Source organism: Petaurus breviceps, unplaced genomic scaffold (assembly GCF_028583685.1).
Source record: "Petaurus breviceps papuanus isolate PSGF00001 unplaced genomic scaffold, PetGlider_PUasm1.0 90339, whole genome shotgun sequence".
In the NCBI taxonomy this organism is placed as follows: Eukaryota; Metazoa; Chordata; class Mammalia; order Diprotodontia; family Petauridae; genus Petaurus; species Petaurus breviceps.
Genome location: NW_027187223.1, coordinates 696,046 through 721,184, shown reverse-complemented (window position 1 = coordinate 721,184; position 25,139 = coordinate 696,046). Strand labels below are relative to the sequence as shown.

The following is a 25,139-nucleotide window of genomic DNA, read 5'->3' as shown; positions in this document are numbered from 1 at the left end:
GGAGGGGAGGGAACGCATCATTGGAATGTGTCATAGCTTCACCAGACCAGCAGGAACTGTGCCTGGGTGAGGGGCAGGGCCATCAGGCTAGCTGGCTGGTGGGTGTCATACTTACATCTCCTTTCCGGACATAGTCAGGGTCCTTGTAGATGTCTCTGGCCAGGCCAAAGTCACAGATCTTTACCACATTATTGTCAGTCAGGAGGATGTTCCGAGCAGCTAGGTCTCGGTGAATGCACTAAGGAAACCAAAGGTGTGGGGGGTGGGGTGAAAGGGTGCTTGCAGGACCATGGCCCTGTCAGGAGGAGGGTTGATGAAGCTCTTAGAGATGAGAGGGGCACATGACAGGGAGATAGGGAAAAGACAGTGTCTGGGAACCTGCCCAAAACAAAATAAAAGGGACCCCAAGACCAAAGACAAATGAAGACCAAGCTTGGTCCTATCTGAAACTGGGTGAAGGAGGCCCAGTGATGGAATTGACATGATAATAGCAATACCCCACTGGCTTCTGCTTAACTTAGAGTGGCAAAGTGTCCAAAGGGGCAGGAACCATCGCTTAAGAGACAGCTTGGCATATTGAAGTATCAGGAGTGACCCCACTTCCTCACCCTTAGGGGATGGTCATTAGAATCATTCACTGATCCATTCATTTAATAAGCATACATACCAAGCCCTGTGTTTGCCTGTGTGGGGTTGTCTGACAACCACTTTTTATCTGGGGTATAGATGGCAATTCTCTAACTACTAGGGAGCATGGGAGAGACAACACATCAATGGCCTATGCCACAGAAACCCCCAGATCAATGGAGCAGGAAAGTTCATGAGGAGGACACATGCTCACTTTTCGGGAGGCAAGGAACTCCATGCCCTTGGCCACTTGGTAGCTGTAGCAGATCAGATCCTCCAGGGTCAGAGGTCGTTTGGACAGGTCTTCAGAGTCTAGGGAAGAGCAGAGGCCCAGTGAGAAGGGTCGTGGCTGGAAAGGGGACCCTAGAGAGCCAGCTTCATCCACCTGGATGGCTAGAAGTAGGGACAGCTAGAGAAGAGGAGGGGGGAGAACTGAGAGCACCAATCGATTCCCCTGAGAATTTAATGGTGAGAGGAGAGAGAACAATGGCATTCTCTCCATTCTCACAGACAGCCAACTGTTGTCCCTTTGCTAATGGGATCCCAGTGGGTATTATTATGCTGAAACCCCACTAGGACTCAGGGGAGGAGTCTCAGGCTGCAGAGTTCACGATCTGATGCCAGAGTACACTACCATCTAGAGGTAGGGCATGAAGCAAAGTGTTTCCTAGTACAACTCCAATGTAAATATTACACTTTTTCCAATGAATGAACCCAAGTTGATAAAAGTGAGCCTAACACAAATTCCCTCCAAGTGCTGGTGAACAGTGATTATTTAACATCCCATGACCAAACGAGGTCAAATTGGAATTGGCTCCTGGGCAGGAGCTGCCCACAGCGAGCCTAGGATCATGACATAGCGAGTGCCTCACTGCATTTCAATATTAAATGAGAAAACTCCCAACTAAATAATCTTTGACTGGAAGTTAAAAGTGCCATAACATCGGTTATGTTTCTCATTCATTTTGAGAAGTATAACAAAATAAGCTGGCTTCCCCAGAAAGCCAGACTTCTAGACAAATGACTATATCTAAATTGGAATTTATACAAAGTTAACAGCATGATAGCTAGCATACTTTAAAAAAAATCCAAATAACTCAATTAAGGAAAATAATCAGGAACTTTTAACAATTAAGTTGAAATTGTCCTAAGGTTTAAAAATTTTTTATCTCATTTTCAAAGTGAAATAACATCCTTTTATGATATATAACTACTTTGAATAGAAAATTCACTGGAGCCACTTGGACTAGCTTCAGCAAAGACAATAGAGACAGTTTCTGAAGGGAAAATACATAACAGCCCAAATCCAGGAAATGTGATACTTATCATTTTGATTATTGGTGGAAGTGAATCACTCTATCTAAACTGCTATTTGTACAAAGCAAACAGAGCAGACAGCATGAAACTCAGTCTACTGAACCACAATCTTGAAAATGTACATTCAGAACACATCAGGGAGACCAAAGGGTTTTCCTAGACAAAAGTCGATGTTTTTAATAATCCAAACCAAACTTTTTCAAAAGTCGTGCTTCTAACATCAAAAGGGCTTGCTTGTATCATATATATGGTTCCTTACAGAACTGGAAAGTATGAAAAACCTCATTTGAAATGGTGCCATCTGCAGCTACTGATGTCGTCGAAATGATGTCTGGTGATGCACATGCAAAATTATTTCAATGGTTCAAAGTGATTTTTGAATGGTTCCACCTGTAGATGGGACGAATTGCCAATTCTTGGCAATTGTCTTGGCAGTTGATTAACTGAGAAATGAAAACCTTCCTATTCTGTGTCAAAAGTGGATGAAACAACAGGGTTAAACAGATGCTCATTTGATTACCTATGTATGGGATATTTTTGCAACTCCTGTTGAGGATTTGATACTTTGATGATGGCAATGCCACATCAGGAGAAAATGTCTATATTAAGTGGGGTTTTTAATTGAAAATGGAATAATATGGAAGACCTATACTGAACTCTGCACTGAGTGAACTCAACAAAACTAGGACATTAGAATGTGGAGGGAGTCATAAAGATTCTGTCAATCTCCTAAGTCGATAAGGCTAAAGGAGGAAGCCCAGAGCTCTGTGTACTGCCCTTCCTTTAATCAGTTACCATTCAGCCCAGCTTCTCAGGGCTCTCCCCCAAGTTTCAAAATGAGGGTTGGGGAAGGATGATGGGCCAGGCCATTAGCAAAGCACGTCAGTGTTTCACAGCCAGGCTGTTAGGTGGTTACTGGGTAGAACTCACCTTCATCTTCTTCCTCCGAGTCGCTGTAGGTCTTGTCTTCAATGAAACCAGAGCTGGCCGAACTCCCGGTGCTTGCCACACTCTCTAACCGCCGCTTGGTGAGCTCCGTGAGGTCACAATCAGAGTCCTCTGCTTTCTTCTCCCCTTGTTCAGACGTTTCTTGGGTCTGAGCGTTAGTTCATCACAATTAATCTCTGTCTCAGGGAAAACCCCTAGGCCTGGACATGGGAAGAAGCTGCCTTGCCCAGGTCATTAGGTCTTCCTAGGGCTTGGAGCTGGGGTTACATTTCCCTCTTCTCAAAAATGAGATTGCCAGAAAGGCTTAGAGCTTTAGCTCATCATGACGTCTTGGGGAAGGAGTCAATGGCCCTGCCAGACTCTACTATGCTAAAATGACTTCCAATAGACTCCCAGAAATACACTGAGTAAATCTAAGCCAAGGATGAAGAGGTCTGGCACCAAGTGATGGTGAATTCCTGGCTCATGGCAACCCATGAAACAAAGAACAAATGGCCATCCCTCCCATCTGGCCCCCTCCTGCCTCTGTAGAGATGGTGATGAATAGTGGTAAAGGGTGATCCCACCTTCCTAGAACATCTATAAACTTTGGTTAAATGTCTGATCTGTATCTAATGACCAAAGAGTGGACATATCAGTGGAAGATCTAAACCATAGCAATCTTGACATTCTCAGTAGGGGAATGAGCTGCCCATGTGTTGAGAGGAAGGGTGGTCCCAGATGTTCTATTGATCTCCTGGTAATGTGAAGAACAAGCAAGGAAGGGGGGCCTCCAAGGGGCTGAGGGGACTCCCTGTGGTGAAATTATGGGACTGCAAATCCTGGTAAAGTTGCTATCTGCACTGTTGGAAGGACCATCTCCATGGCTGAGATAGCAGTTCTACTGGAGGTGAAGAGAGAAGAGGGGAGAAGGAGAGGAGAGGATAGGGGAGAAGAAAAGAGAAGAGAGGAGAGGAGAGAGGAGGGGAGGGTAGAGGAGGAGAAGAAAGGAGAGGAGAAGGGAGGGGACAGGAGAAGAGAAGAAAGAGGAGAGAAGAGGAAAGGGGAGGGGACGATAAGAGAGAAGAAAGGAGAGGGGAAAGAGAAGAAGAGAGGAGAGAAAAGATAAGAGAGGGAAGGGAAGGAGAGAGGAAGGAAGAATGATTAACAAGGAAAGAAAGAAAAAGCTTTAAGGAAGAGGGAGTGATGGAAGGATGCTGGTGTTAAGGACTAGTACAAAGGTGTCTCAGACTGGAGAATGGGAAACCCCTGGCTTTACTTTGGCTCTACTCCCAATGTTATTGCAAGGATGAGGATAGGCCCAAATGGGTGCAATGCTAAGAACTTGGTGGAGCAGGTCTTCCTTTGTGTTCAGATTCCACCACAAAGCCCTGCCCTAAGCAGGAGGCCCCTCTGCAGCCCCCTTACTAAGCAGTGATCCAGCTGGTGCTGAAAGCCCTCAAGTGAAGAAGCTCCCACCTCCTTTGCTTTGGGACAGCTCTCCTTGCCAGGAATTTCCCCCTGACTGAAAACCTGACCCCTTCCCTGTATTAGCTACAGCTCTGTCCTCTGAGGATAAGAAAGAGGAGATGCCCATTCAAACATTTCAAGGCATTCGTCTTTTCCCCAGCCAGAGCAACGTTTCCCGCAGCGGCAGAGAAGCCCAGCGGCCTCTTCCCCAGGGCTGTCTTTACCTGACACCCCTGGATTCCTTATCATTACCTCTCAGGGCTGAGAACAGAACAGGACATGGAGGACCCACCTTGGAGGCTATGAAGTCTCCTCTCTTTCCTCTAAGGAAGTTGGACAGGTTTCCATACTTGCAGAACTCCACAATGACCATCAGAGGACCTGCAGGGGTTTACACACAGTTGGTCGCTTTCCTTGTCTTCCCCTTGGCCCATCCAGCACCCCTCTGGCCCAACCCCCTGGTACAGACTGGACAACCACAATCTCCTCCATCAGTGATCTCAAGGGGTTGCTGGATGATAGGGATGGGGATTTTGACTAGCCAAGGGCTTAGCTCCTGGAACCATGCTTGGCTGGATGGTGAACAAGGAATGGGAAGATTGCCCTCCTGGATGCCCAACTTTAGGCCCAGGGCCTCAGCTCTGGCAAATCTGAGGTCCGGGTACATAATACTTTACTGTCTGTGTCTCCCAGCAGATAGTACTTTTTTTTTTTTGGTTGAAGTCATTTTGGAAGAAGAGTTAGATCTTGCCAATGCATGGAAAGATGCTACTAAATGGCAGGGGGTACCCTTGGTGAGTAGGTTTCACTGTTACTAAGATGTGCCAATTTCCCTGTTTCAAAAATCAAAAATCTATGACCTTAATGAAATTTTCACAAATTCCAAATTAGTGGAGTGGAAATTCCTAAGAGAGCACAAACCTAAGTGAAGGGTCTTCAGAGCTCACCTAGTCTACCTGTACCCCCATCTTCCAGGTAGGGCACTGAGGACCCTGAGAGGTCATTTGAATTGCCCAAGGCTGCATGCATTTAGGTAGTAGCAGACCCATGATCCTTTGCTGTGGGGAGCTCTAGACTGGTAGACTAGAACTGTGATGCCCAATCGTAACAGGGAGAAGATTCTGGCTTTCTCCAGGCCAGCCAATCTCAAGAGGTTTCAAGTGGGTGACAGCTGGTGTTTTTTGCTGAAGTCCAGCAGACCCACCACACATAGAGAAGTGGCCTTGGTGGGGCCCCTAGCAGCTGAGGACAGAGTGGGGTACTGGAAGGGGGACCAGGGATGATGACTGCCCTGGGGAACAGACAAGATACCATAGTGTCCTCGCATCCTGACTTTGCAAATGATCAGGGAAGTATTTTGGGGGGGCAGCATGTCATTCAGGATATTATCAAGCTGTCTGGCCTTGAGAAATACACATGCAAGAAATAATTGCTCAACCCAGGAAGGGAAGGTACATTGAAGAGATCCTGAGAGGACATTTCTGATGGTCATAGGATCACACGATCCTAGATCCGGACCTCAGAGGCACTCAAGGCCAGTCTCCTCATTTTGCAGATGAGGAAACTGAGGCCCAGTGACAGGAAGTGATTTGTACAAGGTCACGCAGGTAAGGAAATTTCAGAGCCTGTAAGTTTCAGATGAAACTGTTTTTACTGTCAAGGACAGGAGAGATCCTGGGCTCCATAAAGAGAGCCAACAATCCACGTTCCAGGAGTAAGGAGCTGTAAATCCTGCTGTCCTCTGTCCTAGTCTGACCCTGCCATTCAAGGTGCTGTGGTCAATTCTGGGTGTGAAATATTAAACATTGCTCAGTACCCAGAGTTCCCAGAGGATGGCAACCAGGTTAGTGGAGGGCCTGAGTCCCTGTCAATTGAGGATTGGTTGAAGGAGTTGGGTCTGGTCAGTGTGGATGAGATAAGACTTGGGGGAGGGGGGGAGGATAGCTGCCTTCAAGGATCTGAAAGGCTGACATGGGTGGGGGGAAGATAGGTTAGCCTTGTTCTGATTGTCCCCAAGGAAGAGTCAGAAATGGAGAAAGTTGTAGAGAGGCCAATTTAGGCCTGGTGTCCAGAAAACCCTCCTACCAATAGGAGTGTGCCCAGGTGAAATGAGCTGTCTTGGAGGCTCCCCTTTGTCAATGAAGAGCTGGATGGCCTCTGGCTGGACATGTTAGCCTGGGGAATTTGGGTCAGGTACAGTTGGACCAGAGGATCAATGGAGTCCTTGCCAACTCTGAGGTTTTGGGAGGGCAAAGTGACCTTTGGAGGAGCCAGGCCAAGAAGCTGGCCAATGGGGGCAGCCAGGTAGCACAGTGAGTAAGAGCACCGGCTCCAGTGTTGAGAAGACCTGGAGATCGAATCCCGGGCTCAGACGCTTAGCACCCACCCAGAAACACCTGGCCGTGTAACCTTGAGCAAGTTACTTAACCCCAATTGCTTAGGGGCGGCCAGGTGGCTCAGCGAGTAAGAGCACCAGCTCCAGTGTCGGGATGACCTGGATCAAATCCGGGCTTGGATACTCAGAACCACACCCAGAAATAACTGGCCGTGTAACCTTGAGCAAGTTACTTAACCCCGATTGCTTAATAAAAAAAAAAAAAAAGAAGCTGGCCAATGGATGGGGGCTGGCCCTGGAGGTCTCTCCATGGCACTCTCTCCCCACAGAGAAGCCTCACCAGCTACCTCCTGGTCACCATTGCAACTAGTGCATTTCTGCCCTTCAAGGATAGGGGAATGGGCCAGAGCATCCTGCTGAAGTTAACTCAGGTCCTCAGGATCTGCCAATGTGGGCCTACTCTGTGGCTCTGCCTGCCCTGCTTCTCAGGGCTGGTGGCCCCCATCCTAGGGTCCCCTTCTCAAGCTTCAGGGTACAGGACTCCCCCAGTAGAAAGAACCAATGTGGCTATCAGAATGAGAGCAGAACCCCAGGGAGGATGGAGATCTCCTTGATATGGCACAGCCAAACTTCCGAACAGGGAAGAGGAAAGGCTGTCTCTGAGCAAAGAGGTTCAGTGGTTAGGGAGAGGCCTTGCTGTGGGTGTGTTGCCTGGATACAGCAGATCCCCATTAGATCCATGCTCTCCAGTGACTAGCTTGGGGTATATTTGGAGAATTGTTAGTTCACCTGCCCCATCTGTCCCAGTCACAATGACACATTTGGGCAGCTTCCCATACCCAGGGGCTCCCTGACGGATGGACGTGGGACTTGCTACTCAGACACGGCCCTCGGGGAGATCCCTGTTCATGGGACTCTTACCATTTAGAATCCATTTTCTTAACACTTGAGAAAACCTCAACAGGTGAGCTGTTATACACCCTGAGCTCATGGGCCACATGCCCCTCACTGTGCCCAGGACCCTGGATCAAAGAGCCCTGAGAAGAGCAGCTCCTACCAGGGCACTGGTGTGGCTTGTTGTCTGATCCCCACAGTCCATCCTTGAGAGGAACAAGCCCTGACAGGACTCTGGTCATTACACCTTATCCCCATCCTCCAATCCAGTGACCCTAGCCTCCCCACTCTTCCTTGAACAAGACCCTCTATCATCTCCTCTGCCAGGAATGCACTCCCTCATCACCTCTGCCTCCTGCCATCCCTGGCTTCCTTCAAGTCCCAGAAAATCCCACTTTCAACAAGAAACCTCTCCGACTCCCCCTTAATCTCAGGGCCTTCCCTCTGTTGATCATTTCCTACTTATCCTTGTTTGTATATAGCTGTCTGTATGTTTCCTCAAACACCTTGAAAGCTGAGACTGTTTCTTGCTTCTTTCTGTACCCCCAGCATTTAGCACATTGTAGGCATGGGTAAGAGGAACTAAGACAGAAAAAGTTGCTAGGTGTTACATGGTAGAGGGCTGGAAATACTGTGTTTTATTGAGGAGGCAATAGGGAGCCATTGTAGATTCTTCACTTGGGGGAGGGGAGGACATGGTCAGATGTGTGTTTTTGGAATATTGATTTGACAGCTGTGTGGAAGGTGGAATGTAGGAAAGAAAGATTAAATTCAATTAAAGTGTGTGTGGTGGGAGAGGGGTAGGGTGGGACTCATTGGGAAGCTGTTGCAATAGTTCTGGTTAGAAAAGCTGGAGGCCCGAACCAGGATGAGAGCTTTGAGTGGAGAGAAGGAAATGGATGTGAGACATGTTTGTGAGGCATAATTGACAAGACTTGGTGGGCAGCGGGACATTGGAGGTGAGGGAAAAAGAGTCAAGAATTCCAGCATGGGCAACCAGAAGGGAGGTGGTGTCTTCCACAAAAATGGCCAAGTTTGGGGAAAATGCAAGTATCATCCTGGAATTGTTCAGCCTGAGACGCCTTTGGGCACACAGGTAGAGACAGTTTGTGACCCAAAGAGGCAGAGGTGAGTATAGAGATAGGGGGGAGTCATTGATATGAGGATTTTAATGGATCCCATGGAGGCCGTGGAACTGCCCAGAGGGAGGGAGGAAGGGGAAAGAGCCCAGAACAGTCTTGGGCTGCTCCCATTCTCTGACGAAGTCGGAAATTGGGATCCAGGAGAAGAAAGCTGAGGAGGGGAGGCCATTCAAGTAGGAAGAGAACCAGGAGTAAACAGAGTCACAAAGGCCAAGCGAGGCAAGAGTGGCCACGAGGTGGGAGCCATTGGGAGTCACCGAGAAGTCAAGACCGATGAAGACAAAGACCAGCAGCTTTGCAAGTTAAGACAACACTGAGTCTTAGGGAGTGGGTTTGCAGTTGAGTGGTGGGCTTGGAAAGCAAAATGCAAGGGGCTGGAGAAGGGAGTGGGAGACAAGGCCCTGGAGTAATCATTCACTGGCTTATCTCTGTCTCTCTCCTCTTCTGTCTCTTGCTTTTTCTCTCAGTCTCTGTCTTTCTCACTGTCTTCCTCTCTGTCTCTGTTTCACTGTCTTTCTTTCTGTCTGTCTCTCTATCTCTCACTGTCTTCTCTGTCTCTCACTGTCTGTTCTGTCTCTGGCTGAAAAGAAGACAGAATTAGCACTCAAAGCCCCAGTTTACAGTCTAATAAACTGAGGCTAGAAAAATCATTTGACTAGGGTCATAGTGTTAAGTGGCAGGGAGGGACATCACTGTCATCATCATAGGCATTTCTTTAGAGTTAATTGGCTCACATGACTTCACTGGCCCTTAAGGCAACCCTGATAGACAGAATTCTAGCTATTATCCCCATTTTATAGATGAGGAAACTGAGGCTATTAATTAAGTTAAAGGTGAAAGTCAAAGTTGAGTCTCTCCTGACTGCAAGTCCATCACACCAGCCATGACAATGCACTGATGTGAACTTATTTTTCTTTCTACAAGCCTAGTATTTCCTCCATTTTCTAGAAAAATATCAATTAACAAACATTTATTAAGCACCTACTACACACCAGGCACTGGGGATGCCAAGATGAAGAATAAGGCAGTCCCTGCTCATACAGAGCTTACATTTTCATTTCTGTAGACCTAACGAGAGGCAGGAGAATTGAGCTTCTGATTTCGAAGTTTGACCCTTAATCCTTTTATAATTTACACAGGACACAACATGGATCATTTAGGGGTGTGTGCATTGGAGGGGGAAGAGGAAACCTGATTTGAATCCGCTACCATCTCGAAAGGGCCAGTGGCCATTGGGGACCATAGGATGATAGATTTTGAAGCGAATAGGTCATCTAGGCCAATTACCTCCCTTTACAGATGAGGAAACTAAGACAGATGGTGGTAAAGCTGGGCCACCAGCTAATAAATAAATGGCAGAGGCGTGATCTGAACTCAGGTCCTCTAACTCCAAACTCAGTACTACTTGCACCAGAGCACCCTGGAGCTTAGTTACCCACTCTACCTAGGGGTTGAACTCTTACCTCCAGGCTTGGTGCAGGCTCCCAGCAGGTTGACCACATTCAGGTGGTGTCCGATGTGGATGAGGATCTTGAGCTCTGACATCAGGGCCTTGCACTCATTGGACGTTGCACATTCTGCAAAAAAAGGCCCCAGGGTGGCTGTCATTACAAAAGGGGATGTTTGTTTGTCACGGCTGCTGGAGGTTGGGGAGCATCTCAGATCCTGTTTACTGACCTAACTGAGAATGCCAGCAGGAAGGGCCTGAACACAAACACCCTGGTGATTAGTGGTTTTACTCTAAAAACAATACCATAAACAGATAAATAGTGCCTTGGGACCCACTGGCCTGCCAGTGATCTGAGCTCTAATGGTATCCTGGGCCTCCTGTCCTTTTCCTCTTTCCTTCCTTGGAATGTCTCTGTGGTGGCTTCCTCTGTGCTTAACCCTTTCAGGTCAAGAGAGAGGCCCGGAAAGGTCATAAAATATATGACCCTTGATAGTTTGGGGAAATTAACTAATTACTCCCAAGAGGGTTGCCAATCTAAATCCAGTTTCTTGATGTCAGAAGGTGCTGAGGTCGCTTGCAGCGAATCAACACTTCCTTTCTAGTGGGGCCATATCACTTCTTTCATTTCTGGGCTTTGGGCTCCCTGCAGAAAGGTGCTTCGGGTCTGAACTTTCCAAATGGGTTTAGAGCTACTCAACAACATGACAGATGCCCTGTTCAGACTGTGGTCTACAGAGAATGCTCAAGCACCAGGGAGGTCAAGTGGAGGCTGGATGACTCCTTTGTTTCTTGCAGAGTTACTTTCTGACCAGGTAGGAGATAGAACCTTCCAGCTCCAAGACGGATTCACTAACATCTCTAAATGAAACCTAGCTTACTTCTCTTCCTTGGACCACATTCTCTTCTCTTGTTGGGGCATCAGTCTTAAAGTGGCCGCACAGGAGGACTGTTTGCCCTGTCCTGCCTGCTGACATTCATTGGATCAACAGTTTAACATATATGTGTTATATAAATAATATTTATATTAAATTATATTAATAATATTTATATAATACCTACTGTGTGTCAGGCACTGTGCTAGATACTTTACAATTGTTAGCTTCTTTGATCCTCACAATAATACTGGGCAGTAGGTGCTATTATCTCCATTTTAAAGTTGGAGAAACTGAGGCAGACAGTGGTGAAGTGACTTGCCCAGGGTCCTACAGGAAGGAAATGTCTGAGGCAGCATTAGAACTCATGTCTTCCTGACTCTAGGCCTGGTGCCCTATATAGTGTGATGCCCCATAGCAGCCCTCTGTTTTGGAATTTAGAAGGACAGGTGACAAGTTTGGTATCCAGGTTCTCTGCCCTCCAAAGCTCTGGTGGCCCATTCATGCTCAGCCTCCTCAGTAAGGATGCCCCTGGGGGATAGCCAAGGGAAACACATTACCTTTCAGCATTTTCACAGCCACCGTTTTGCAGGTTGAAGATTTGTCAATGCCAAAGGCAGACGCCTCCACCACCTTCCCAAAGGCACCGTGACCCAGGGTCTTCCCTTCAAGGGTAAGAGGGGAGAATGAGCAACAGGAAGCAGGAAAGCCCCAAGAGGGTAGCAACCATTCCCATGGTACAATAGCAGCCCCATCCTTGCACCCCAGACACCAAGCAGATTGAGACACTATCTATTCAGGTTGGGGACAGAGAGTCATTTAAAGCCTCCCCTGAGGCTTTAAATGGCAGGATTGAATCTCAAGGAGAATTTAGGGACCTCTACAGCACAGACCTTAAAGGACATCTGGCCCAATCTCCCCATTTTACAGAAGAAGAAAGCAAGGCCAAGAAAGTCGAAGAAACTTGCCCAAGTTCAAACAGGTAGGAAGTAACAGAATTAGGATTTGAATTCTGGTTTTCTTATTTTAAAGCTGGTTTCTTTCCACTGAAATCCTTTACTCCCATTTTACAAAAGAAATACCGGGCAAGTCAGTAGAAGAGGTGAGACTTTACCCTGGGTAACTTCCTCTCCATACCCTACAGATGATGGCATGTCTACAGAATAAGGCTGGCCCTCAGTGCTCACAGACTCTCAAGAGATGAGAAAGAGGCGTGTCACCCACCCCCAGCCAAAACCTGGCCCTCGCAATATTCAAGAGGCTCCATTTCCAGGATGCATTTCTGATCTGAGCCTCAGTTTCCTTAGCTGTAAAATGAGGACAGTAATTACGACTCACACTCAAAAGGATGAATGGTAAATGGAAAAGGCTCTTGGCCAAAGACATAGGGCAGAGACTCATTTCTGCTCAAGTGTGTTACCAGATACTTGGAATGACAAAATGCTGGATTCCTCCTCCTTCACTCCTATAAGGCTGACTTTTCTCTGGACTTCCTTAGTAACTCCAGAGGGGCTGGGAGGGCAAGAGAAGAGTATGGGCAACTTACCCAACCGTAAGCGATCTCTGGGAAATTCCCATTTGCTGCTATCATAGGGCAGCTGGTCACATTGCTGGTCGAGAGGCACCTCTTCGGGGTCCATGATGATGGAGAGATAGCCTGTTTTAATGTCAGGGGCATTGGGCTACAAGGGGACGAAGAAAACTGAGTCTTAGTAGGTTTTCCTGTTCCCACTGCCCCACGTGGTTCTTCAGTTTCTTAGTCTGCCTTCACTAGCAGCTCAGCAGGCCAAAGCCAAATGCTGTCCTTGTGTGGTGGGAAGAACATTGGCTCCACTGTCACATTCACTTTGTGACCTTGGGAAAGTCATTTCCTGTCCCGAGGCATCAGTTTGTAAAGTGAGAGGGAAGGAATTAGGAAAGGTTCCATCTAGCTCTGGGAGTCTATGTTCTTAAAGTGTTCAAAGGTCTCACCCAACTCTGATATTCTATGTTCTGGGTCCCTCTAAGCTTGGGTATTCTGTGGTCTAAGAGCCTTCCCAACATAAGTATTCTATATTCTAAGATCCTTCCCAGCTCTGACATTCTGTGCTCTAAGAGCCCTCCCCAGCTTGGGTATTCTGTATTCTAAGGCTGTATTCTAGCTCCAGCTGGCTCCAGAGGGTAGAGTTAGAAGTGGTGGGTAGATGTTGACACTTTCCTAACAGGTGTCCTAGAGCAGAATGGATTGCCCCAAGAGGGAAGGAGTTTCCTATCTTCAAGGAGAGGCTAGCCATTTTGTTGGCCATGTTGGATTCCATTGGCATCATTGGTGCTGTTGGAAAGGGCATTCTTGGCCAGATAGGGGTATCTGGTCACTGCCTGCCTTCTGAGGCCTCTTACAGTATGGAGAAAGCAATGTTCTTTCCTCCCCAAAATGATGCTAAGTAAATGAGATAACTGGCTGAGCTCTGACCCTTTTCACTGTTGGCTGAAATTCCTCTAGTATTATGGGGTTCTTAGCACAGTAAAAGCAACTTAATGAGTCAGGAGAAACATAATTCACCACTTGGTGAAGGACTTAAGCCACCCATCACACCCATACATTAGAGAGAAGAGCAGAAGCTAACAGTTGTAAGGGTGAGCGTGTCTATGATGCTTTACAAAGATGATCTCATCTGGTCCTCACAACAGCCCTGGGAGGCAGGAGGTAAACAAAGGTCAAGTGACTTGCTCAGGGTCACACTGCTAGCATCTGAGGCAGAACTTGAACCCTTCTTGGATCTTGGGTCAGCTGTCTCTCTCTCCTAGGCAAGGTCCTCCTCTAGGTAGGGCCGACTCCTCCAGTCTGTCAAGACCACTTTTCAGAGGTCTCTGGCAACATTCAATGTGAAAGACATGCCAACTGTGAGGAGGGTGCTGTCACAATGGCCGTCCTTAGGGGGCAAATGGCATCCAATTTTCAGCCCTAACTCCTCTCTGCCAGTACCTAAGGACCCAAAGTGGAAGGATGCCTAGCCAAGAAACTAGTCCCCCTGCATTACCAGGACCTCGAATTTTAGAATTTAGAGCTGGTCAGAGTCTCAAAGTTCATCTAGCCCCAATACTTCCCCTCCCCAACTTTACAAAAGAGGAAACTGAGGCCCAAATGTCAGTGCCTCCATGCCCATGCAGTGCCTCCCTCATACCTTTCTGAGTTTTCGAATGACCAGGGTCAACAGGAGCCAAAAGAGGGTGGCTGCTAGGCCCGTACAGACCAGGATGATGACCTCAACACTGGAGCGCTCCTCTGAACCTATCACCAAGGCAGCGGGGACAGAAGGAGTGAATAAAAAACATGAGTTCAGCCTAGAGCAGATGGAACAAAAATGTATGGCCTTATAAAGGCCGCCATGTTGCTAGATGCCTACCAGCAATCCCAGGTGCCAAACTCTGGGCATGTGTGTATGTGTGATGAGAGTGTATGGGTGGGTGTGAGTGTGTGACAGTGTGTTGATATTTACTGAGTGTGGGCTGGTCTTTCTGAAACAGATGGAAGGAGCTTCAGGGAGGAACTCTCTTGTCTGTTTGGAAAGGCAGGATAATGAGGGGAGTCAGAGCTGCAAGAGACCTTAGGGTTCATTGAGTCTAACTTCCTTGCTTTACAGAGGAGAAAACAAAGGCCCTGAGATAGAAAGGGAAGGGACTTACCCAAGGACACTGAGCTAATTAGGGGAAGAGTCAGGACTAGAACTGAGGTTATTAGGCTCCAAGTGCCAAGCACAGACATAAAAGAATTAATTATCTTTTCCACATCATGGGGCATTAGGGACACAGCACCTCAGTGTTTTGGAAAATACCACATAAAATTTTTTGGCCCTCCCTTAGTACCAGAAAAGAAGTCTGAATTTTTCCTTTTTCTTTTGTGGGGGTATTGATATTATACAATATTATACATATATTTTATGCATTTTTGAGTTTCTAAACTTTTTCTGTGTCATCTGCTGGCCTTCAAGTGCTGTTCTGCAAAACTCCCCCCCAAATTCCTATTTAATTTCTTATGCCGACCCACAATATATTGAAATTACAATAGGGAAAGTGGCAATGAGGAAGGGATAATGGTAGTCCTTGCCCTCAAGGAGCTTATATTCTATCAGCAGAACCATCCCGTGGAGGAGCTTGAGAGGACTGTAAGAAATCATTCTACTTTCAGTTTCTGTGACAGAAGCTTATGGGAGAAAGAGCAGGAGAAGAAAGAAATGCTTGAGATGAATAAGAAGAAACTGTGTAAGTGATTTGGAAGGGGTTGGCCGTGTTTTTTAAAGAAGGCTGGAGAGTCAACTTGGAGAGGAGAGATTTGGGAGAAATTGAGGATATTTGAAGGAGAACAATGGCCAGGCCCGGATTCTGATTCTAGCTTCTGTGAAAGTTGAAGGATGGCATCAGGGGGAGGAACCTAAAGAAAATTACTTAAAGTGAAGGATAAGATTGCATAGTTGGCAAGGAAAGGTGAGTAAGGAAAAGTAAGTAGGGGAAATTGGCAGATAAATCAAATTGATCAAACAGAGATTAATGCCAGGGAGAAGGGATATGGGCTGTGACTTCTGGAGAAAAGAAGTGGGGTGGGACTATCAAGTGACTATGAGGTGGTAAAATAGTCTGCAAACCCTTAAAAAGCTGCAAACAAGGCTACAAATCTCAATTTATATGGACAGCAGGATGAATTTCGCAGTATGGTACAACGTTTGTATTCTTGTCATAGATGAGTGGCTGTTATCTAAACCCCAGGTGTAGACTTGTCTCCTTCCTATAAAAAAAGGCAAAATGATGAGGTGAGGAAAAAGGTGAGGAACCTGTAGCCTCGAAGCCACATGTGGCCTTCTAGGTCCTTGGCTGCAGCCTCTTCATGGAGTCTAAGTTGGATAGAACAAACCCTTTTATTAAGGATTTGTTCTGTGTTGTCAACAGCAGTGGGAGTTGGCCTTTAAAGGGGGAGATCTAAGATAGCGGAAGGAAACTTGGTCCTTGTCAAGAGGTCAGAGAGTGGAAGGATGTCACACAGAGGATGATGGGAGGTATATACTTGGGACTCAGAAACAAATCTGAGATCCTTCCTAAAAAGGAACAGATTGTTGCTCTAAGAGAAAGCAGCTGTCTATCCTCCAAGGAATGGTATATGAGCCACAGAAGTTATCAGATGAGTGATCATTCAGTAAAGATGATAGAAAGTAGCCCTGATTTGTGATTCACTGCATGGGGGAATTGAAGCCGACCTGCTACAGAGAGGTCTGTTTTCTTCCCAGGGACCTTTATCCAAAACATACCAGAGAACCTCCCAAGACTTATCCAAATGGATGAATACTGCTCACTTCTGGTGATTCATATGGGCACAGATGATTCTTCCAGAAGGAACAGAAAAATGCTGCCAATGCTTACAAAATCTTAGGCAAGAAACAAGACCATGTGGACACAGCTTGTGTTTTCTTTACTGCTACCCACATGATGACAAAGGGTAAAGAAGAGGAAAATTGATTTGGGAAGGAAACAGTTTGGATTTCTGGACCATGGCTAAAGATACATGGAGTGACAGGCACAGAGGAAGTGTACCTAAAAAATCCTGGAAAGAATGTATTGGTCAAGTGTCTTATAAATCTAAGTGAAGGGGCTTTAAAGTAAAAAGCATGAGGAGTTGAGAAAACAGCTGATGGAGCTCCACCAAGGGGAGACCCAATAGTTATATTGAAGGGAGAAGCACAGCAGCAAAGGTATTCAGAAGTTCATAGGACACCAAATCCAAGGAAGTGCCAGTAAGTAAAACCCATGGCATCCAATCTCAATCACAAAGGCCCAAAGTTTAGGCAACAGGCAAGCGCTGGGTTGGGGAACCTGAGGCCTTGAGGCCACATGTGGCTCTCTAGGTCCTCAAGTGCAGGATTTGACTGGATTCAAACTTCACAGAAGAAATACCCCCTTAATAAAAGGATTTGTTCTGGAAAACTTGGACTCCATCAAAAGGCTGCACTTGAGAACCTAGAAGGCCTCATGTGACCTTGAGGCCACAGGTTCCCCACCCCTGCACTAGAGTAACTAGAGATGCAAATACAGAGGTAAATTTGACTTCACAGGTGTTAAGGCAACTCAGGGGTGGGGTGGGGTGTGGAACCTGTGACTAGAATTCAGCTCTGGATGGGTATAGCTTATTCAAAAGACACAGAATAGGTAAGTGGAGGCCATTATTGTATATTCAAAATATATACTCATGGGAGGAAATGCAAGAACCAGACATTTGGAAATGTGGTGGAGAACATATGGGTGAAGATCAATGGAAGCAGAAACAAAAATAATTTTGCCATATGAGAATAATATAGACTACCCTCCTTCCCCCAGAGATGAACTTCAAGAGGGACAAGGGTCAAGGTCAGTTTAGGACAAGTTGAGTTTGAGATGCCTATGGTACATGTGGTTGGAGATGTCTAAGAGGTGGGACTGGAGATCTGAAAAGAGGTTAGGGCTGGATGCATAGATTGAGGAATTATCTCTATAGAGATGGCAATTGAACCTAGGGGAGCACTGCTTTGATGGATCCCTAACTATTAATAAAATGATGATGATGATGGTAACATGTATAGAATTCCTATCATTCTTCTGGTAAGATGGAAGATCATTAGCCCTTACTATCTTCCCTGTGACTACACCCTCTAGCGCTCTAGGCATTGCCATCTGCCCTAACGATGAATCCTCAGGACTGCTGGGCTTTTCCATTCACCCAGCAGACAAATTCTCCTGGAAGTGTGAGAATGGGGACTGTCTTACTCTTCAATTCTCCAGTGTTTAGCAAATAGGAAGGGCCTACCTTTTTTTTTCATTCATTCATTTTTTGATTTTGCATTCATTCATTCTGTTATTTTGCATTCACTCATTCGGCGATTTTGCATTCATTCATTCTGTGATTTTGCATTCATTCATTGTGATTTTGCATTCATTCATTCATTCTGTGATTTTGCATTCACTCATTCTGTGATTTTGCATTCGTTCATTCTGTGATTTTGCATTAACTCATTCTGTGATTTTGCATTCGTTCATTCTGTGATTTTGCATTCACTCATTCTGTGATTTTGCATTCATTCATTCATTCTGTGATTTTGCATTCATTCATTCTGTGATTTTGCATTCGTTCAGTCTGTGATGCATCCAGTCAAATCCCCTTATTTTATCCCTAAATGACTATGCTCTTTTCATTATGCTACACTGAACTAGAAATCCAGTTTCCAAAGGAGACAAAGGTAGGGATTCGGGCATGTGGAACATTTGGTGCTCAGAATCCTAAGTGGGTCCATGTGAGCCTAGTAGGCCGGAGGTTCCAACTCACCTGCCACAGTAATAAGGGCTGAGGTGCTGACTTGTCCGATCTCATTGGTGGCTTTGCACTTGTAGGTGCCTTCATCATCCTTCTTAGCTCGTTCAATAACCAGGGTGTTGCTCTCCAAGGAGATGCCTGCAATGAGCATTGGCCCCTTAGGGATAGAATAGTGACTGGGAGCTCCCTGCCTCCAGCATGTGAACTCTTCTCAAGGGGCTCCATGCAAGTGGAAATTATGACAATTGGGAAGGACATTCCCTGGCCAATGAGGCCTTAGTGAAATTTTCCTCTCTTCATTCCCAACTCCTGACCATCAGCCCTCTTATAGAGAGGCCTTCTCATCTTTCCTTCTTTCCTCTTTCTTTCCTTTTTTCCTTCCTTCTCTCCTTGGCCACCTAAGTAGGATTCTTATTTCTAATCAACAGATAAGACCAGCTCAATCCTATGATCTCTCTGAACCACAGAGAATAGCTAGCCCAATTCCCTCATTTTACAGAGGAGGAAACTGAAGCCCAAGGAGGGGAAGGGACTTGCCCAAGGTAACACACAGAACCCTACACCTAGAGCTAAAAGGAATCTCAGAGGTCATTTAGTCCAATCCCCTCATTTTACTGAGGAAGAAACCAAGGCCCCAAATAGGCTACAGAACTTACCCAAGGACACATAACACTTTATTCAATATCTCTCTTGGGCTCTAGGTGGTGCTGCAGTGGATAGAGCACTGGGCCTGGGGTCACAAAAACCTGAGTTCAAATCTGGGCCTGGGGTCACGAAAACCTGAGTTCAAATCTGACCCCAGACACTTCCTAGTTGTGTTACCCTAAGCATGTCACTTTACCCTGTTTGCCTCAGTTTCTCATCTATAAAATAAGCTGGAGAAAGAAATGGCAAACCACTTCAGTATCTCTGCCAAGAAAACCTCAAAATGGGGTCACAAAGAGTTGGCAACAATTAAAAAAGGACTGAACACCTCCACCATATCTCTACTGTACTTACAACATAATATTGTACGTTATCTTTGTGTCTTAGCCTTCTGCTAGACTTTCTCATTTACGTTCCATGAAGATAGAGATCTGGTTTTACCTAACCTTCTATGGCCCCCAGGGCCTGCATACATTAGGTGCTTAATAAATGTTTGCTGTCTGATCATCTGCCATCCAAACATAGCCCTCTCGTTCTCAGCCCTCTGCCATTCCCTTACAGAGGGAGGCCTGAATGCTTTCCTTATCCCCTTCCCCAGCTGTTAGGCCCCTACCCCACTAAATGTTCTCAGTATTTACTCCATATACATCTGGTACTGACTTATCTGTGTAGTAGAATGTAATAATAATAATTAGTATTCATATAATGTTTTAATGTTTGTAAGGCATTTTACATATGTTATCTCATTTGATCCTCACACAACAACCTTGAGAGATATGTGTTATTATTATTCCCATTTTACAGAGGGTAAGTGACTTGCCCAAAGTCACACAGCTAGTAAGTATCTGAGGCAGGATTTGAACTCAGGTCTTCCTGATTCCAGGCCTAGCACTCTAAAGGCTGCCTCTGTAGACAGGAAGTTTTGTGGGCAGTGCCTTGCACACAGTAGGTACACAATAAATGCTTGTTGACTGACTGATTAAATCAAAGGCCCCTCAACAAGAGGATGTCCAATATGGAAGGGAGCCATTGGAATTACCCAGCTGGCAATCCTGGCATTTATCTTGTATGTACCTAGTTAGGTATACGGTGTTACCCCCATTGGAATGCAAATGCTTTGAGGGCAGAGTGTATTTCCCTTTCAGTCACCATATCCCAGTCACCACAGCCTAACCCAGTGTGGGGAATACAGTAAGTGTTTAATAAATGCTTGTTGCCTGATTACAATAGACCTGGGCCACAAGAACAAATTCTCTTGGAAGGGACCAGTGTGTAACCCATGTGGGGATTTGCTGGAAATTCAGGTTTGCAGAGCTTAGGGTATATAATGTCCTTCCTTCCATTAAGCGAGACAAGGGTCATGGGATTTAGGACCAGAAAGGCCCTTCAAGATTTTGTGTGAAGCTGTCATTCTGCAGCTAACTGGAGCCCAGACAGATTAACCTGAGATCCCACAGGCACTAAGAATTAGAGGCAAGGAGCCAGAGTAAAGTAAAGTGAGGTGTCCTGGGACTTAGTCCCCAGGAAAATAGAAGCCCTAGCCAGTAGTTTCGTACCTGAGGCTGGTAGGATGGCATTCCCGTTCTTCAGCCAGGTGATGCCAGGAGTTGGAGTCCCCCCCACTTTACACTGTAGCACAATCTTGCCGCTGCTATTCACATCCAGGTTGGTGAGGTTCTCGATGATATAAGGTGCAACTTTTTCTGCAAACAGAGGGAACAGCAAGCATGGGTCATTATTGTTATATTACTATTGCTACAATTGGGGCAAGTAGGTGGCTCAGTGGGCCTGGAATCAGGAAGATCTGAGTTTGAACTTGGCTTCCGACACCTACTAGCTGTGTGACCCTGGGCAAGTCACTTTAACCACTATCTGCCTCAGTTTCCCCAAATGTAAAACAGAGATAATAATAGCACCCACCTCCCAAGGTTGTTATAAGGATCAAATGAGATGATAATTGTAAAGCACTGAGCCCAGTACCTGGCCCGTAGTGGGTAGTATATAAATGTTGGCTATTTAAAATTATAATTATTCTATAACACCTTAAGGTTTACGAAACACTACACACACATATTTGAAGCTTTAAAACAATCCTGCAAGGTCATTGTTTTTATTATTAAATTAGATTATTATATAAACAATTATATCAATATAATATTCAATTAGAATGGGAATTTCTTGAGAGCAAGAACTCACAATTTTCTATTTGTGTCCCCGGCACTTTGCCGAAATAAAAGCTTAATAAATTCATTTATTCATCATCTCCATTTTACAGATAGAGAAACTGAGTCTTGAAGAGGGGAAGTCACTTCTAAACTAGTGTCTGAGGCAGGGTTCAAACACAGGTCTCCAGAGGGGTTCTTAAAGTGTATAGAGTCCTCCCCCTACCCCACCAGTCTATTTTACAGATGAGGGAACTGAATTCCAGAAAGACTTGAATTGCCAAGATCAAAGAGCTAATCATTGGCTGGGCCAGAACCCAAAGCCAGGTCCCCTGACTCTGATCCCAGGCTCTCCTTGCCCTGGGCTATTACCTCTGGAGAAGAGTCTAGCCGTCCTTTCCAGCATGGCCGTGCTATTCCTCTGGTTCCAAGCCTTGCACTTGTATTGTCCTTCTTGCTGGCGGGACACATTTCGAATCGTCAGAGACAAGGAAATGGAGTATTTGTTCACTTGCCTCTCGGTGGATGAGGTAGGAACCCTTTCTCCAAATGGATTGAACCAAGCTAGGCCATCATAGACATATCTGGCTGCTCTGCAGGTGAGCTGTGCATCGTGGCCCTCAATTGCCAAGACCTGAGGTTGGGTTTCCACATGTCCTGGTACGTCTGGGAGGAAGGAGAAACATTACTGTTGGTGACCAGAACCTGTCCCGGAACAATAATCCCCTCCGCCAATGGCCCCAATTTGATGATCCCCAATGAAGGAAAACTCACTACTTCCTTTTTCCTGATATCAAGTCCCAATTGGCCTCTTCATGCCTTCTACCCATTAGCCCTAGGTCTGCCTTCAGGGGGCTGAGCAGAAGACATAGGAGCCCTCTTCTACATGACACTCCTTCAAAGCTATCATGCCCCTAGTTCCTTGAAGGAATCCTTATATAGCACCAACTAAAGGGCTTCAACATGCTAGTTATCCTGCCCTGGACCCTTTCACTGTCCTTCCTAAAATGTGGCTCCCACAACTAAACAGAATGATCCCAATGAGATCTGATTGGGGCAGAGCTTTCTGGACAGTCATTATTCATTCACAAGGAGCTTGTGGCCCACTAAAAATCCCAGATCTTCTTTCAGGCAAATTGCTCTCTAACCAAGTCATTCCTGCTACATATCTGTCAGGTTGATTTTTTGGAATCAAAGTGTAAGATTTTATATCTATCAATACTGAATTTCATCTTATAAATATTTGGACTGATATTTGAATCTATCAAGCTCTTTCTGGATTCTGACTTTTGATGTTCACTCATTTTTAGTCGTGTCTGACTTTTTGTGAGTCCATTTGAAGTTTTCTTGGCAGAGATACTGGAGTAGTTTGCCATTTCTTTCTCCAGCTCATTTTATAGATGAGAAACTGAGGCAAACACATTTAAGTGACTTGCCCAGGGTCACACAGCTATTAAGTGTCTGAGGCCAGATTTGAACTCAGTTCCTCCTGACTCCAGATCTGGCGCTCTATCCACAGGTCTGTTGTGAAGCTCAAACAAAATGATATTTGTAAAGCATTTAGCACAAGACCTGGTAAGTGCCATACAAATGTAAGTTATTATTATTAATATAGATATGTGTCCTTCTAACATAAACAATAGATATCATTAGGCAAAAAGGGAATATCAGAGCTGGAAAACTTAAAAGACATCCAATCCAAAGTCCAAAGAACAGAAATGACTTTCCCAAGGTGACACAGTGGACTTTTGGAAAAGTAAGGTGTAGGACCCAGTTTGCCTCTGCTGTTCTCTTTTCTGTATTCTGGAGGTCAGGCCTGATAAGAAAGGGCAGGTGGGCCAGGTGTTCAGTGGAAGGGACCTTCGGCTGGGCTTTCAGTGGCTTACTCTAGGTGGCTACAGCTTGTGGGAAATACCCCACTTGGCCAATGAATAAAATAAAAACTGTGGGTGGGCCTCCCCATTGGCGTGCTGGTAATTGTTTAACAACCAGCTGAACGGGGAAAAATGCATACCAACAGATACACTTTTCAGTAGAATTTTCCTTATTTACATTTCCTCTATTACTTTTTTTAAGTCTAGAAAAGCAACAAAACCATCAGTGAAGCCCTGATGTGTGTTGATTTCTGAGGTATAAATGATCTCGGTGAAAATTTAACAATCAGCAGACAGGTTCTCTCTTCCACCTCTAACCCTTCTGACAACAAGAGCCCAAAGGCGATCGCCTAAAGCTTTGGATATCAACTTTTTGACAAGCAGTGTCAGAGACTGCCAAAGGGGAAAAGGCCCTTTCTCAGGGAGTTCTGCTAAACCATCACACCTAGGTTGGATTGTGAGGACACACACAAGCGCACACAACTTTGCTTCAATCAAGAGTGTCTTCAAATGGCTCCAAAGGGAGGCATTAATTGGGGAAGGACAAATAGCAGGTTAATTGGGGAGGGGGGGAAGTTGTTCATTTGTTTTTTAAAGAGATGAGGAGTCAGAATGATAGATTTCCTCCTCAAAAGATAGTTAGTAGTGAATACAGCACCAGCTCTGGAGTCAGGAGACCTAAGTTCCAATTTGGCCTCAGAGTCTTGACACAACTAGGTGTGTGACCTTGGGGACGTCACAACCCCAACTGCCTTGCCTTTCCCCCCTCTAAAAACAACAACAAAAAAGATAGTCAGCTAGCTATTCACCTTAAAGTCTCTTATTAATCAATGCGTCGATAGTAACCACTGCCTAGAATTTATACGGCACCCGAAAGTTTGCAAAGGGCATTACAAATACGATCTCATTTGATCCTTACAACAAGTGTGGGAGGTAAATGCTGCTATGATCCCTATTTAACAGATGAAGAGATGAGGAAAATGAGTCAGGCGATAGTAACATGACTTAGGGTCACACAGATAGGAAGAATTGAAGGCAGAATTTGAACTCAGGTCTTCCAGACTATAGGTCCTGCACTCGATTGAACACAAGTAGAGTGAAGATGATGACAGTGTAAAATAGGTACCCACCACCATTTCTTGGGGCTGCCTACAAACTTCCCCTCTTCCTCCCCAGGTTGGCTTCATATATCCCATATATTCACATATCCCGCCTTCATACTGGCACAGAGCCAGTGGAACCAGCTGGGGTGTGTTGCATTATCATTGCAGGGCTACTGGGCCCTGGTACAGGTGCTGCTGATAACCGTGGGGAGGGTGGCAGCCTTGCCTTGCTCTCCCAAACATGGGGCCAGCTTCAATGTAAAGAGAATACACTAGGCCGGGAATCAAAAAGCATCATGGATGAAGAATCAGACGAGGAGGTGAGCAGACAGTGTTCCCTGTGTGATGGCACTCCAGTAACTTCAAAGGCTGCCTAGTGAATCTGCACCAGTGCATCTCATGAACTGGGAGATAAAAACCAGAGGCCCTGGGCAATTCTCTGTGCCATGCCCCTCCTTCATGCCATCTTCCCCAGGGAAGCTGGGGCCCTGCCCAGAGCATTTACTAGGCCAAAAACCACCACTGTGGAAGGTGACTGAGGGCCTCTGGGTATGGAATACTCCTGCTCATATCTGCTAAGCTACAGCTGACAAATCATTAGGCAGGATGCTAGGCTGGCTGAGACAGTTCAAGGCTCACAATAGCTCTGCTATGAACCCAGGGAATCTTCCTTAAGGGCATGGGGCTTAACCCGTCTCATATCACTGGCCATAAAAAAGAAACAAAATAGTAACTTGGACAAGCTTGGTGACAAAGCCAATATTAAACATGTGCTTCTGATTACAGGGAGAGAGAGAGAGAGAGAGAGAGAGAGAGAGAGAGAGAGAGAGAGACAGACAGACAGACAGACAGACAGACAGACAGAGAGAGAGACAGAGAGAGAGAGAGACAGAGAGAGAGAGAGAGACAGAGAGAGAGAGAGACAGAGAGACAGAGAGAGACAGAGAGACAGAGACAGAGAGAGAGACAGAGAGAGAGACAGAGAGAGACAGAGACAGAGAGAGACAGA

General features: G+C 45.9%; 1 protein-coding gene across 2 annotated transcripts in view; it reads right to left on the bottom strand.

Annotated features, from left to right (window-relative positions):
- Positions 1-25,139, bottom strand: part of LOC138177215 (vascular endothelial growth factor receptor kdr-like) — a 202,793-nt gene that overhangs the window by 35,077 nt on the left and 142,577 nt on the right. Inside the window, exons 13-23 of one of the 2 annotated variants that reach the window (XM_069108292.1) lie at positions 21,526-21,819; positions 20,548-20,694; positions 18,359-18,484; positions 14,199-14,305; positions 12,581-12,716; positions 11,595-11,699; positions 10,176-10,289; positions 4,634-4,722; positions 2,875-3,040; positions 842-939; positions 116-238 (exon numbers count right to left, since the gene is read on the bottom strand). In XM_069108292.1, the coding sequence (XP_068964393.1) occupies positions 116-238; positions 842-939; positions 2,875-3,040; positions 4,634-4,722; positions 10,176-10,289; positions 11,595-11,699; positions 12,581-12,716; positions 14,199-14,305; positions 18,359-18,484; positions 20,548-20,694; positions 21,526-21,819 (1,505 nt within the window). The remainder of the gene's footprint in view (positions 1-115; positions 239-841; positions 940-2,874; positions 3,041-4,633; positions 4,723-10,175; positions 10,290-11,594; positions 11,700-12,580; positions 12,717-14,198; positions 14,306-18,358; positions 18,485-20,547; positions 20,695-21,525; positions 21,820-25,139) is intronic. The other variant, XM_069108293.1, reaches the window with a different exon arrangement.